The sequence below is a fragment of the Asterias amurensis genome, chromosome 17, assembly GCF_032118995.1.
Source record: "Asterias amurensis chromosome 17, ASM3211899v1".
NCBI lineage: Eukaryota > Metazoa > Echinodermata > Asteroidea > Forcipulatida > Asteriidae > Asterias > Asterias amurensis.
This window is the reverse complement of record NC_092664.1, coordinates 15,740,189-15,756,056: the sequence shown is the minus strand read 5'-3', so window position 1 is coordinate 15,756,056 and position 15,868 is coordinate 15,740,189. Positions and strand designations below refer to the sequence as shown.

Genomic DNA, 15,868 nt, shown 5'->3' with positions numbered 1-15,868 from the left:
TTAGCACAGGCTACCAGCTGAAACGAGATATTTAGGGCGCCCTCTATTGACCATAGTTGAACGGTCTCTTGATTATCGTCTACCATCATGGGTATGTGCATGTAAATTATGGTCACAAAAATCCATCATAATCGTTGTTTTATAAATACTTAATGATGATTTAGACATCATTTTGCGAATTAATGTTGTGTAAACTTCACATTGAATTAATTTTGTTGTATTAAATATCGTTGATTAAGTGTTATTCTTGTGTTTAATTTTCTATAAATTTATGCGTTGAACGCTGTATTGCGGAACCGTGTATTGTAATTTACGTAGTGAGGCATTGGATATACAACGAATGCGATTTATTTATCGTTTACAAATTATTCGTTTTTAGTCTTAGCTCTGTCATTTAAACACTTAATCGTTATCAACGACCGGCCATCTAATTTTGGTCAGAACAAGGTGGACATTTTAGTATAAACTTGTCACTTTATTTAGGTAAATAAATAAGGCTGGCTGGATGGCATGGATGGGAGGAGTTCAGAATCGGATAACTGCACGGTTTTAAAAACCTGTTTGTGCTTGTCGTGTCACATGTTTTTGATGTGGTTCTGCTCTGAAAAAGATTGAACTTTGGAAATGCAGAGGGTGGCCAGGATGTTTCTAAAACCCATCGACTTTTGGCACAAGCATGACTAGCTCAGCTGTTAATAATGTTAAATGTTGATTGTTGTTTCTTTTATTCCCTTTTTTTTTGGGGGGGGGGGGGGGCCTGGAAATGTGGCTGTCCGATTTAGCCATCTTTTCCTTTCTTTTTGGATCAAGATCTGATCTTTTCAGTGTGAAAAAATCAATGGAAATTTTTTACGTATCCGGCCACCTCTTTTCTGCTTTTTTTTTAACAAGAAAAAGGAATGTCTCATTTTATTTTTTATTAATATTATTATTAGGGCCTATATTTTTTTGTTTAATAAAAAAAAAAGTGGTAGGCCTAAGATACAGAATCTTTTCCAAAGTTATTTAATCTTATGCAAAATATTTCAAAGTAGAGTAATCAAGATTTTCTTGGCTTTGATTGAAAAGAGGCAAAGCATCTATTTTAAGTAAACAGAACGTAGTAATTTACAACCAAGATATCTGTCAATATTCGTGGTGGAGTTGAAACTCCAGACATGATGTTAAATTACAACTACTGAGGCAGAATGATGCAAACGATTAGTCTTTCCGAGGACTGCCTGCCGTATTGGCATTAAAGGTGGTTCCATTGAAGACACGTCATAGTTACACTGACTGCCTCAAGTTCAACTAATTTTTATCCAAACGTAAGTCTTGCTACGTAGACTCTTTTAATCATATTTTTAATTTTTTCCTCCCGTCGACTTATCCAGGTATCTCCAGGGACAGGTGGCACAAAAGACGAAAGACTGGTGGCCGTCGGGCCCCTCTTCGTAAGAAGAGAAAGTTCGAGTTGGGTCGCCCGGCTGCTATGACCAAGGTATACTCAAATTTAGTTCTACAGACAACACACTCCCACCCCACTCCCAAAAGAGAAGATTACATTGTACTGTGGTTGGCAGTCTTCTGGTACAGCGGTAGTTGCAGGCTTCGATTTATAGGTAGCCCCGGAATACTAGATTCAATTTTGGTGGGCGGAATGATGCAAGTTTGATTAGTCTTTCCGAGGGACCGCCTACCAGGCGGCTCCAGTGAAGACATAGTTACACTGACTGCCCCAAAGCTTGATTAAATGCCACCAGGACCCACTTTCTAAAAGCTCTGCTATAGGAGAGAGAGCATTTTGGTCTGAGCACAGGTCAGGTGTTAGTAGGAAACCAGTCCTGAGTGGCCATTGCATTGTATTTTGGCTAATAACCCATTCTTGTCTTGCGGACGTGGCAAAAGTTTTGACTGTTGATGTCATTGTTTGAATACTGAAAAACTGGTATTGAAACTTAACTTTTAAGATGTCCTGTAAGTAAGAGTTTGTGCTTATAATTGGGTAACAGATGGTGGACTTACTCTTATGGAAGCAGAAGACAGTGGTAACCCAAGAACCCTCGGAGTGTTTTTCTACAGAATGTACCTTCTTCCTTACAATTCTCATAAATTCCTCTCTCATTTTAATTCTTCGTCAATCTGCAGATTGGTGCCAAGCGTGTCCATCTTGTTCGATGCATGGGAGGCAACATTAAGTTCAGAGCTCTCCGTCTTGAGCAGGGAAACTTCGCCTGGGGCTCAGAGAGTAAGAACTATCCTCTATTCGTTACATTACCCCACCCCCACCCCATAAAAAAAGAGGAAAAATCGATCAAAAGAATGCACAAACGAGTGGTTTCATTCCTTAAAGGCAATGGACACTATTGGTAATTACTCAAAATAATTATCATCATAAAACCTTTCTTGATTACAAGTAATGGGGAGAGGTTGATTGTATAAAACATTGTGAGAAAAAACTCCCTCTGAAGTGACGTAGTTTTCGAAAAAAGAAGTAATTTTTCAAGAATTTGATTTTGAGACCTCAAGTTTAGAATTCGAGGTCTCGAAATCAAGCATCAGAAAGCACACAACTTCGTGTGACAAGGGTGTTTTTCCTCTCATTACTATCTCGCAACTTCGACAACCGATTGAGCTCAAATTTTCACAGGTTTGTTATTTTATGCATATGTTGAGGTACACCAACGGTGAAGACTAATGATTGACAACTACCAATAGTGTCCACTGTCTTTGAATAGCCTAGCCCGTCCTCCCCTCCCCCACCCCAAGAAATAAAACTGGCTTTAACACAGCTTGCCCCTCCCCCGCCAGCAAGTGAAAATGTGTGGTTACGACACTGTACTCTAAACATTTTGAATATCTGTGAATTCTCCACAATCCCTGATACGTTGGTGTGTTTTGCCAGCAGAATGATGTTAAAGATTAGTCTTTCAGAGGAGACTTTAGCCATTCTTTGGTTTGCTCCAATGATGTTTTGTCATAGTTACACTGACTGCTGAATTTCACCAAAGATAAACTGATTATTGTCTAGTTTAATTTGTCACAAATTAATATTAACATTTGGTTCATGCTGAAATTAACCTTAGATAACACAGACTTGTTGTCCTGTTTGAGTTGGTGCGAATGATACTAATTTGTTCCCATGTTGGACAAGTTCCTGTTGGCCTACAGACAAAGTACAAGTTTCCGCTGCTAATTTGTCACTTGACATGTAAGATGGTAATGTGATGTCGTCGATGCTCAAGGTCGACTGTAAAAATCCATTCAAATACGCACTACAGTAGAGATGAGAATGCTCAAGTAAATTTTATCAAAATTAAAACCAGCTTTAAATTTGTTGTTGCACCAGATGAGAGATTACTTCGTTTATCACTTTTCCCTGAAAGTCGTAAGATCCGCTTGAACAAAGAAACACTTCAAAGCTTTTTAAATAATTTTGTATTCTTCAAAATATTAGGTTAATAAACTGTCTTGTCCTCATCCCTTGCCCACAGACACTGCCCGCAAAAGCCGTATCCTGGACGTAGTCTACAATGCCAGCAACAACGAGCTCGTCCGTACCAAGACATTGGTGAAGAACTGCATCGTTCAAATCGACTCCACACCCTTCAGACAGTGGTACGAGGCCCACTACGCCCTCCCCCTCGCCCGCAAAAAGGGTGCTAAGCTGGTAAGTGTTCTAAATGGAGAAATACAGGCATACAACTTCTCAGCTGATTTCCTCTTTTTATTTTCTAAATTGTATCGTAGAAACTGAAAAAACACTGGTCAAAACAAGTGTGAACAGCCATTTCCTCCTGGTGTCATGCCCATCGCCCTCCCCAATAAAGTTGTCTGCCCCAGCCTGCCCCCCCCCAACCCCAACCCGTCATGTCACTTATCTTTCTATACATTATCTTCCCGATACGTTAGTGTGTTTTGCCAGCAGAATGATGTTAAAGATTAGTCTTTCAGAGGAGACTTTAGCCATTCTTTGGTTTGCTCCAATGATGTTTTGTCATAGTTACACTGACTGCTGAATATTACCTTGAATAGACCAACCTAGTGTCCTATAATAATAATATTCTGTTCAGGTTGTGTATGTTCAATTTTTCAACACCTTTTGCGCATGATGCCATTTAAGAAAGGCCTTTGGCCATAAGTACCAAAAGACGGTACACAACCACATCTGCTAATTAACTGATTATACAAAAAAAATATAGGGTGCTCCAAAGCTGTCCGTGCAGTAAAAATCATCGTGTCATAGTCCAGTGCAGACAAATTTAGTGTGGTACATGTCATCTGATCTAATGAAGCCGTTATCTTTATCACATTTATGCAAGCCATTCCAGGCTTGATACTTCACGGAAGCATCGAAGGCGATTGCCTTTATGCCCCCCTGGTCATTGCCTTGGTGCCCTTGAAGTGCTCAAAATGGAAATTTACAATTTCAATGGAAATTTACAATTTCAATGAAAATTTACAATTTCCTCAGAGGGTGCCCTTTACCAAGGGCAAAATGCCCTGGTGCCTTTGCCCTTTCAACAATGAAGCATACAAGGTTTAAAGGGCACATCTGATCGTTAATTTATTCAGTTAATTGTTTACTTATTTTCATTGTCACTGTTTTAAAACGTTACAGACCGAAGCAGAGGAAGAAGTCCTCAACAGGAAGCGCTCAAAGAAGGCAGCCAAGAAATACGAGGAGCGTAAGAAGACAGCCAAGATCAGCAGTCTCCTTGAGGATCAGTTCGGCACCGGTAGACTGCTAGGTAAGGATTTTCTCAACCTCTCTCCACTGAAACACTCACTATTCCCCTGTACCTAGCTGAATACTACACTTTAAAGTTAACCCTTGCGATCTTGAACCAATCAAAACGTAACTGCAAGTTTTGTTTGATTCTGTTGAACTGAGGACTGCATTTGTAAACTGGTTATGGTTTATATGGGTTCTGGTATACCACTGTAATCGGAATCTAACAAATTGGGTTTGAGTTTCATTGATGGAGGCCTGCATGTTAAGTTTTTGAATGGCAAAATTACCACCAAGGCACTAGGTAAAGGGCACCCTATCAGGGAATTGTAAATTTCTACTGGAGAATTTGATGGGCACCAAGGCTATGACCAGGGGCATGGAGGCAATTGCTTTCGTTGTATCTTTTGGGCCTGTACAACACTTGACCCTTACCCACCCAAATCAAACTGCATCGTTTGGTTTGACTCTGTTGGACTGATGACTGAATTTGTAAATTGATTATGGGTTACATGGGATCAGGCATACTACCATGATCAGAATCTTACCAGTTGGGTCGAGCTTGATATGATGTTGAAATTTGTTTACAGGCAGTGGACACTAATGGTAATTGTCAAAGACTAGCCTTCACAGTTGGTGTATATCTCAACATGCGTAAAATAACAAACCTGTGAAAATTTGAGCTCAATCGGTCATCGAAGTTGCGAGATAATAATGAAAGAAAAATTACCCTTGTCACATGAAGTTGTGTGCGTTTAGATGGTTGATTTTGAGACCTCAAGTTCTAAATCTGAGGTCTCGAAATCAAATTCGTGGAAAATTACTTCTTTCTCGAAAACTATGGCACTTCAGAGGGAGCCGTTTTTCACAATGTTTTATACCATCAACCTCTCCCCATTACTCGTTACCACTTAAGGTTTTATGCCAATAATTATTTTGAGTAATTACCAATAGTGTCCACTGCCTTTAATGAGTGTGGAATGATATTAGTAACTGTTTCCACAGAGTTAAGGCTGGGTATGCTTTACAAAACTTACAGCAAAACCTAGTCCTACTGGTTTTCTCTAATTAAAAACCCAGAATAGGCATGTATCGAAGCAAGAGACTGAATTGTGAGTTTTTAGCTAAATATTTGTGTAGACTTGGCAAGCCATGCTGATGTTTAGCTATGAGACTTGTTGAATCTTATTCAACAAGGTTCTTCAAAGTTCTTCAAGGCTCATGGTAGCTGAAATCAGTGCAAAATCAATAAGGGCTTAAACAATCGAAACCAATAGATTCATTTTTGGTGGGTGGAATGATGCAAATGATTAGTCTTTCCGAGGGACTGTCTGCCGTATTGGCATAAAGGCGGCTCTGTTGAAGACACGTCATAGTTACACTGACTGCCCCCAACCTTGATTCAAGAAATCTCTGTGCAATTTATTCTGTCGCCCTTTGCTTCTGATGTTTCAGTTTTATATTAATTTTGCTGAGTGTTTCGAAATAGGAAACCTCCTGATATATGGCACTCCACAAATGCATGTTAGATTGATTTTAGTGATTAACTGACGGTTTGATTTATTGATTGATTGGTTGAGTTATTTAGTAAATTGAATAGTTAGTTTTTGACTGATTTATTGTTTTATTGATCGATTGATTGAGTTATTAATTGATGATTGGATATGATCGATTTGTATAAGTGGTGTCTAATGAAAAGTTAATGAAAAAGTCTTTAATACGTAAATTGTGTTTAGTACACATTTGTAAAACTTATTGATCGTTGATTTTTTTTGCTGATTAATTGATTTAGGATTAGATATTATTGATTTATTTGTAAAAGCTGTTTTCTTATGAAACTTTAAATGTACAAGTCTTACAGGTTAGGTGTTGTGAAGTGTTTTGTAAAACTGGCCATGTCATTCAATACCTTAAAATAACCCAAGACACTCACTGCAATTTCTGTGGTGCCCTTTGCGAAGTTCCAAAACAAATTAAAAATGTTCCTCATAAAAGTACCCCTATACCAGAAGGGAATTGTTGTGCCCCTTCAAGATAAAAACTTTAAGGCCTATCGTACAGACCGTTGTCTTATATCTTGAATTTTTAAAAAACTTTCTGGCACACATTTTCTTCCTACTTAAAGTTTGATTTCTGAGTTGTATTGCCTTTGGAAAAAGGCCAGTAAATGTGATTAATAACAGCCTGAAGAGTGAGTCCCTTACAGAATGCACTGTGTGTACACATAGGTCAGACTTATAGTACGTAATAAATTCATCCATTTTTTGTTTCTTTCTCAAAAGACTTAACTGTCATACCTGTTTATATTTTGTATTTTTTTATATCAATACAAACCACAAGGGAAACTGACTGGGTAAATTTGTAAATGATTTTTGGGGTTGAACAAAGAATTTACTTGAGTGGGATTCGAACCAACGACCTCCGGATTAACGATTTATTTTTTTTAATTTTTTTTTTTGACAGCTTGCATTTCATCCAGACCAGGACAATGTGGCCGTGCTGACGGATACATCCTGGAAGGCAAGGAGCTTGAGTTCTACCTCCGAAAGATCAGATCCAAGAAGGGAAAGTAAGCGGCGCAAAACAATCAGTGTTAACTGCTACAAAAACACTCTAAGAAAGATGCCACACATACGTTATAGTTATTACTACAGAGACAGCAACTGAAATAACAGCTGTGGTTATGACTGTGGCTTGTTTTACTACAGCCATAGCCAAAGACGCTTGTTTCCGATACTTCACTCTGTGTAATTGTGTTAGATTGTCCGGTGAGGAGATACAAATAAAAATAAGTCATCAACTTTGCAGATTAAACCTGATTTTTTGTGTAATGTGCGTTATTTTTATAGTGGTGTCTTATGCAGGAATGTGTTTGGTGAGACCCCTTAAAACCATGTTTAGGGAAACCTCACTGTCTTTTAATACCTTAAAGAAAATTATCAAAAACTTAAAAAGCTTATCATTGGTTTTCACGCCTTGAAAAACAAGTAAACACGTTTTTTCCACCATTTTTGTTTTTATCATGTTTTTGTCCATTGATGCAAGGAAACTATACCGTACATGTACTATTAAAAAACATGTTACTGTAACAGTGATGCAAGACATTTATTGATAAAAGCTCCCTCGTGCGTCAAAAATATGGTCAATTAGCGAGATGTGAACCCTCTAATATAAGACAGTCTTTGTAGTACCACACTCTTGAACATGAACACTCGCTTTAAAGGCACTCTTTCAAGTGGGAGGCGCAAATCTGTCAACGATGGAGTCTGTGTGTGAGAAGCCTTTATGGCGTAAGGTGCGGGCCTGGTTAAGGGCATGGGGAATTTTGCATTTTAGATGCTCTGTGATGCAATCCAGGGCCAATTATGAGGGGGACGTTTGATATAGTGTCCCCCACCCTTCAATAAGTTGTGTCATCGTTTGCACCCAAGATGAATGCTCATTGTGGGACACGGGCGTTTGGTCTTCCACAGTGCAATACTTGAGCTTCATGATAAATGTGGTCAAAAGGATGGGGGGTGGACATTTCATACTTTGTCCCCCCCACCCTTCAAAAGATGGGGCCCCCTGTTCCCCACCCCCCCCCCCCCCCCCCCCTCACTCCTGATAGACGCCCATGGTGCCAGTGTCCTTTAAACTTTGTCCGGATTGGTCTTTTTCCGGGTTCCTGAAGGCTGACCCTTTCTGGGTCAATCGCACTAGGATTCAGAAAAAAAGTAAATGATGTGTTCGGGTGGTTTAAACCGAACACTAAACTTGTTTGAAAGAGGTGCCTATGTAATGATTATGATTATCTCTGTGAAAAAATGACCTACAAATAAATGTCTAAAACTGACGCAAAATCGAATCTAAGAACAACGATTTTGATTCATGGTTTTATAGCAACTACATGTAATCGTTTTTATGGACCACTACAGTTTTAAGCAAATAATATGCCATCAAGAACAAAGCATGTCAAGTGTTGACCTCTGTGTGTAGGGACAAAGTACACTAAATGTACTCGTATGTGTACATGTACACAGTTATGTAACGGTGTTGAAGAATGTTTTGCAGAGAAAAAAGAAAGATTTACACCATTAAGATGTACATGTACATGTATTTTTACAGCAGAGCCGTGTGCGCGTGTTTTCGATGGTGAATTGCGTCCTAAAACTATACAAAAACTGAAGAAAGACTTATGTAAAAAAATAACTCATATTATTAACAATTGAATACATAACAATAATGTTAGAAGTTCAAGAATCGAAAAGAGCTATTCCCAATAATTACAGTGTCCCAGGTACCGGAGATTCGGTCCCGTGGGCTGTAAATGAGTTAAAGCATGGAGGAAGAAAATGATTCAAAAAGAGGGCCCTATCAGAAAAAGTTTGTACACAGTTTGTCAAAATTCATGGGGGACCGAATCGCTGCCACACCGGTAATTGGAAAAGTGCCTGTCGCATGCAATTATGCAATACTGTCCGGAGGACACTATTGCATATGCAATAATGTCCGCCGGACGGTTTTGCATATGCAATTGTGACCACCCAGACACATTTGCATATGCAGTTGTGTCCGCCCCGTGCAAAACACTCCTTGCAGTAAATTAAACGCCCTTCATCGACGGAACACGTTCGCCATTTTTACAAGCTAAGTGCATGTCATGATGACGTGGGAAATGTTCGGCCGTTTGGGTATTCGCTGCCATCATGAAGTTAATAATGTGAATAATATTCATACTGCATAATTATGTATATGTAGGTTCAATGCAGGCACAGTCTAGTCATGTACATGTCCGCTGGACGGTTTTTGCCTAGCCCCGGACACGATTGCATATGCAAAATTGTCCGGAGCGGACAGTATTGCATAGCGGACACAATTGCATCTTACACTGGTGTGGACGGAGTTTTCGTCCCAGTAAATCTGTCCCCGGACAACTTTACCTGGCTTGTCTAGGGTAGGCCTACAGCGTACCCGGAGACAGTGTCTCCTATTCGGTTGTTCTGTCCGCCGCGCTCAGTGGAGATTTTGTCCCCCATGCATGAGCGTCCACCGACGGCACTTCAGTGGGGACATTTCTCTTTTTATACAATAGGAATAAACTTGTAATTCCGACTCGTACAAATACTTACATCTCTATAAACCATTACAGCTTATTACTGTTAAAATAAATATAAAATAATACATTATTCTAATTATTATATTATTTTCAATTATGTTTAGTGGATAAAAAAGAGCAAATTTTGCCTTAAGCCTGTTTTGATTTTTTTTGAGCAACATAAAGCAACATGACGAAAGTGCTATGGAAAACATCACCTGTAGTGTAAAAAAAGTGACAATAACCTGATCTATATAATTTTATCACATTTAAATGCGGGTATCTTTTTGATTCGTATCCACATTTCTCTCATCCCGTAAGTTGGGGTTGACATAACTATTACTGGCTTTTACGTCAGTTTTAAGGGTCGACTTGGCACCAGCAGCAGATCTCGAGGCTGTAACTGATGCGGAGGTTCTGCCACTCGACCTCGATGCCGACAGCAGCGGTTGCTTTCGCCACAGCGCCCTCACGCGTTGGTTCAAGCAAAATGCGATGAAGATAAAGACCCCCTGCAGCGTATTGATGATGACGTTGATGTAAGAGAAAACCACGTGGTTAACAGCTTCGGAAACGAATGCGAAAATCCACGTGACCCCGAACAACAGAATGAGCTGCATAAGGGAAAAACAAAGTTTAACATAGTTATGACAGATGGTTTTGGCAGGATTTTAATTTGACTATGTGCCCTTGTCTTTATCCGCAGACAGGTACCTGCTTTCCGGAACCTGTGATTTCATTGGAACAATGACCATTGGATATTAACTTGCACGTGTGTATTATACATACAGGGTGCGTTCGTTTAGCTTCCCTGGGTCGACCCCGGTGTGCTAATCCAAGTGGCGTATTTTATTTTTTTCCAGGGCACTGATAAAATTACCCCACGTTCGTACTGGAAAAGTCGCCTATTTTTTTGCAGGACGATTGTGTGCAGGTATTTACCCATGATCAGCTGAAACAACAGAGTTTGATTTCGGTGCTCTTATCCGCTCGGCCACGGCCTTTCCACAATAGGCTGGATATCCCGTGCACATGGTTCGGTTCGGTTCATGATCAGTTCAGTTCAGTACAACATTTATTTCCAATTATTCCTCAATCAATATAAATACAATGTTTACAAAGTGATACACAATTATAATGCAGAGGATTGGGGGCATCAACCAAAGTTAAAACAAGGTTATGGTTATGGTTATGTATATTTGGTTTGCGGTAACACCATGTGTGTATCTACTTGCCAGGTAGAGTTGTTCTTAGGGAACTGTCTTGCTTTATTCTACTGCCGTGGAGTAGATAATCGGAGGTTCGGGAGACTTCTAAGTTCTGAAAAGAACTGTCTTGTTTTTAACTATTACCAGGGCGGATGGTATAGAAATTAGACTGGACTAATTTAGTTATGGTTATGGTTATGGTTATGGTTATTATGTCTGGGTCTTTAGATTTAAGATTGTAAAAAAAAACTTTAAAAAAACGAACAACATTGTTTGATAAAGAAGTTTATAAATGTTGAAAACAATAGCGAGGTTTAGCTGCACGTTACGCGAGCATTTCTTGAACTTGAACGTCACAAAATCAATTGACATGTTGTTTCTGGGTGAGGTCGCCACTTGTGGGTTTTTCGTGCCCGCGTATGACGTTTGGCTCACGTACGTCGTTCCTGACGTTTTTTTTTTTTTTTTTAACTTCAAGTGTGCTAAAACGTGAGATTGTTAACAATACACTTATAATATAAAAAATAATTTCGTCATACCTTTACGTAAATCTTCACTTCCTCCAAGATATCAGTCATCTTTCCTTTGGTTTGTACCATTTTGCTTTCCGTTTTGGTTTTTCTCACAGCAACCAAAATAGACACGAAGAAACCTGTACTAAGGAGCAAAGACAATGCCACAGGAATACCGAAGACAACCATCAGAGTAGTGAAACCTCCAATCCAACATGGCGGCGAGTCTTTATATATAGCGGGTAGGTCTGTGCACTCGCAAAGTGTAAGAAACAGGCATGTGCAAACTATCAGTAACGGGAAACCCCAAACGACTGCCATGGACATTGCTAGTTGTCGGTATTTTCGACAGTCTGACCCACCCCGAGCTCGCATGTGCTTTCCGCTAAAGGTTTTGGCAGCATTGTAGGACAACGCCGTCATCCAGAAGAATGCAGCTAGCCATGAGAAGTGTAACAAAGGGGCGGTAACCAGACAGTTGTAGCCAAAGATTGCTGCATTTGATGCAGAAAACAGTAGACAGTTTGCCGTAAACAGCGCCACCACAAGGTTCATCGTGTACAGGCCAGCCAGGCTTCTCAAAGACGGGAATAGGCAGTATGTTGCAAAAGTGGCAACAAGTGCGACAATGGACAGGCAATTGCAGACTTCGGCGATTATATTCATCACAAATGCATTCATATCTGTAGAACCGATTGGTCCACAAACTGCAGCCGTGCCGTCCTTCATTAAGACAAACTTCTCGTTTCTCAATACCTGACCCGTAGCCAAAACCTCCATGGTTGCCGCCTGGTTTTCCGAAACATACTCCTCCGGATTCAGAATGGTAAACTCTGAACAGCTTATCATCAGAATATCAAGGCATTCCGGTGGAACTAATAGAGTTTGTGTGAAGCTTGAGTTTTCTCTTGCCCAGATAGACGCCTTGAAAATATCTGAGGTGTCAAGTTGAGTTGGTTCAAACGCACCACCAGCTAGAAGGGTATCGTTTTTACAAGTATCAATCTTCGACAACAGCCTTGCTCCAAATGAAACATACACCAAGACAGTCGAGACATTACACAGTGAGTATAGAGACCCGAATAATGCATCGTCAGCCTTTTCGGTCAGGTCGGTAATTATAGATAGAGTAAATTCACCGAAAGGTGGATTGGTTTCATTGCTAGGGTTGAACTGCCAGACTGCTACATCTCTACCGAGAGAAGTGTTCAGGAAAATACTGCAGTTGTCAGACACTCCTGCCGGAACCCCAGCATCCGAGTGGTCTTTGACTTCCAGCAGGCCTGGATTTCCCCCGCAGCCCCCTTCCTCGTCTATCTGACCGGAGGAACAGAACACAGCACGACATCTCTCCAAGAACGGATCGTAAAGCTCCCCTGGCTGACACGCCGAACCGTCATCGCCACCCCAGCCAAAATCAAACAGAGTTTCTATGTTAAATGGATCTGGCGTGACACCACATATAACGGCGCAATAGCCCCAACTGTCCGAGGGACATAGTGGAGTGCAGAGCATCCCACACGTTTCATCTGGCCCAATATCATCAAACCCATTACACATTACACAGTGAGGGTTGCGGTAATTAGTTTTATTCATGACTAGCGGTGCAAAGTAGTCATTGCAGGCTCGTTCCAGTGAGGTACCCGAATATTCCTCAAGACACGAGTTGACAGTTTTAACAGGGCATGTGCGGGCGACTCCAAGGGTATCGTTCGAAGGTTCAAAAACGTATCTACCGGTTGGTTCTCCGGAGAAGTCATATTCTAAATTTGCGCTCCACTTCTTCAAACTCGCTGGTTGGACCCCGTGGCAAATAGCGCAGAAGACGTTCTTGTAAACGGCTCCGTTGTCGACGTAGACTGGTAGGGATCCTATGACGTCACCATCGTCTGCTTCGTTTTGACAACTTTCTGCGACGAAGGAGTTCGTCCAGGAGTCCGGACAGATGCTCACCAAGGCAAACCCGAAATATTCGTAGCCTTGTTGTGCACCTTTCCCTGGTGTCCACACACAAGAGTAATGGTGGATTCCAATACCATTTATTTCTATCTCTTGTACTTCGGGAGCGGGGTTACAATTTGAATGGTAATCGTAGCAGCAGTCGTTGAAATAACCACAGGAATCATCACATTTGCAGTATTGCATGCCTTTGATTGGTCGAAGTGTATCATGTGGACCCTGATTGCAGTCATAACCACAGTAGTGAATTTCACCGCACAGATACCCGGGTATATCAAATCGCTCCGTTTCTGTGAAAAGTAAATAATTATTTGAAAAAGGTTATTATTTTATGGTTTCACTCGGTGTTTTTTTCCCCTATGAGATTACACATCACCTCATATGATGGCTGTACACATGATTTGGGCTGTCGACCCAAATCAACTGCCACACGATACTCCACTTTCTACATGAACACTTTATCCAGATACGTTTACACGTAGTGTGGTTACATGTACCTGTCAGACCATTGAAGAATAGTATTTTCTTGAAGTGAAAATCATATTCTTCCGCATTATGTCTCAATGTACAGTGGTTTGTACACACCGATCAGAAAACAAAACTGGCTTTGTCGTTTTTCGGTTCAGGGATTAATTACACGTTTTAGATAAATGCAAGAGTGAACATATTATTGACAGAAGGATGAAATCGGGTTTGTTTATTCTTAGTAAAAAATAAATAAGTTGTTGTAAACAGACTCCGAAACAGCAGTACGACAATTAATTCAACTTCAATATTTTTTTCTTCAAAACACGTTTGTTGTTGGCTGTGGACCATGATATGTCACTTTAATTGTAGGGCCTTAAAAGACCAGCGACAGTGACAGTTGTTGTCACAGTTGTTGTCACTGTCAGTTGTTGTCCTTGTCAGTTGTTGTCAATGTCAGTTGTTGTCACCGTCAGTTGTTATCAATTTCAGTTGTTTACACTGTCACTTGTTGTCACTTTCAGTTGTTATTACTGTCAAAAATGACAACGAAATATCTCAGAAAATGTTTTTGCTCTTGTGGTACCATACCTGCCATGCACTCGAGATACGCATACGATTTATCGCATAAAATGTCATCTTCGAACACAAGTTCACACTGGGAAAGTGATGTCTCGTCGCCAACACAACCAACTGCTGACACGAAAGCCGAATCGGTAACCAGATCGACAGGTCCCTCATACCCACGGTCCACAAAAAGGCTGGTCAGATATCCAAGATGGCGGCAAACGACCTGTGTGTCTCGATTGTCCCAAAATTCGTCACACAGGGCGCCCCACTCGTCGTTCGGTCCGTGACGGCCCTGTACGAAACCAGACCCTTCATATTTAGAGTCAATCAACCTGAGCTGTATCGAAGAACCTGTTAAAGAGTGAAACGCATTATTATTGTATATCAACAAAGTCAATTGTAATGACACAAAGATTATAAATCGTTAAACTCTGGTCTGGGCGACTTAAGATGTCGCTTGAATACTAGTCTATTTATCGTAACTGTTTGAACTTTTGGAAACCATTCCTCTATTGAACACCCTTAACAGTCCTTTTTCGGCACAAATTATCCAAAATGGAACACCATAGTTCTCAGCATCGATCACCATAGTCCTCTATGGAGCACCATAGTCTTCCATGGAGCACCAAATAATTATCAGTGGTTTTTGTTGTAGTGGCGTTTATCCGTCATGCAGTGATGAGGCACTTTAACATGCAATATTTTATGCAAGTACTCCTTTTACATAGCACCATGCAATGGTTTAAAAGGTGCTGCGGCACAGTATGCTACCAATCAAACCAGGAACACCGGGATCAACCCCTTCTTATTTCGATAAGTGCACTTGTTTTGTTTTTTAGGTGTGTTACATAACACACGGGCCTACGGCTTTACGGCCCATCCGCAGGACGAATGCTTCAACGGGGCACTTTATTCCGCCTATTATTAATAACAGTAGTCTTCTACATCATGAAATACCGTAGACTTTTAAGCAATCAACAGCATCTACCTACAGGGAAGGTTTGCGGTAACACCATGCAATGTATACTCTCTAAATGCGTTGGGGGTTATTTTTAAAAGAACCGTTGGTTTCAACTCGACTCGTCGATCAGTACGCTCTGATCGTCTTCTTTCAAATCCTACTACTTACTTGAGACGCCCTTTAGAGCTGCATATCCAGAGCAGTAACCGGAGGGAGTGATGGTGCACTGCGACAAATCTTTCTCATCACCGTAGCACATGAGGCCACCGATGATACTCAGTGGGGAACGTAAGATGGATAAAGGCAAGACGAAGCCGCGTGCAGTTTCATTCAGCCCAAAATGGCGGGAAGCAACAGTGTGAGCATACGCAGAATCCAACCAATCATTTCCGCAGAAGCCCTGCC

General features: G+C 40.7%; 2 protein-coding genes across 2 annotated transcripts in view; one reads left to right on the top strand and one right to left on the bottom strand.

Moving 5' to 3' along the window:
• Positions 1–16: 16 nt before the first annotated feature.
• Positions 17–7,530, top strand: LOC139949917 (small ribosomal subunit protein eS8-like). Its single transcript, XM_071948490.1, has 6 exons — positions 17–91; positions 1,374–1,480; positions 2,128–2,227; positions 3,474–3,649; positions 4,601–4,730; positions 7,175–7,530. The coding sequence occupies exons 1-6, from the start codon at positions 88–90 to the stop codon at positions 7,282–7,284; spliced, it is 627 nt and encodes a 208-aa protein (XP_071804591.1). The 5' UTR covers positions 17–87; the 3' UTR covers positions 7,285–7,530.
• Positions 7,531–9,950: 2,420 nt separating this feature from the next.
• Positions 9,951–15,868, bottom strand: part of LOC139950149 (uncharacterized) — a 19,502-nt gene continuing 13,584 nt past the window's right edge. The window contains exons 8-11 of the mRNA XM_071948774.1: positions 15,632–15,868; positions 14,524–14,853; positions 11,536–13,757; positions 9,951–10,402 (exon numbers count right to left, since the gene is read on the bottom strand). The exon at positions 15,632–15,868 is cut by the window's right edge and continues 78 nt beyond it. Of these exons, the coding sequence (XP_071804875.1) occupies positions 10,058–10,402; positions 11,536–13,757; positions 14,524–14,853; positions 15,632–15,868 (3,134 nt within the window). The 3' untranslated portion in view covers positions 9,951–10,057. The remainder of the gene's footprint in view (positions 10,403–11,535; positions 13,758–14,523; positions 14,854–15,631) is intronic.

What these genes read in the sequence shown, in the direction of transcription:
- LOC139949917 (XM_071948490.1), top strand. An exon ending in CTTCGCCTGGGGCTCAGAGA is followed by an intron (nt 2,228 to 3,473) that starts GTAAGAACTATC and finishes CCTTGCCCACAG; the next exon opens with ACACTGCCCGCAAAAGCCGT. An exon ending in GCAAAAAGGGTGCTAAGCTG is followed by an intron (nt 3,650 to 4,600) that starts GTAAGTGTTCTA and finishes AAAACGTTACAG; the next exon opens with ACCGAAGCAGAGGAAGAAGT.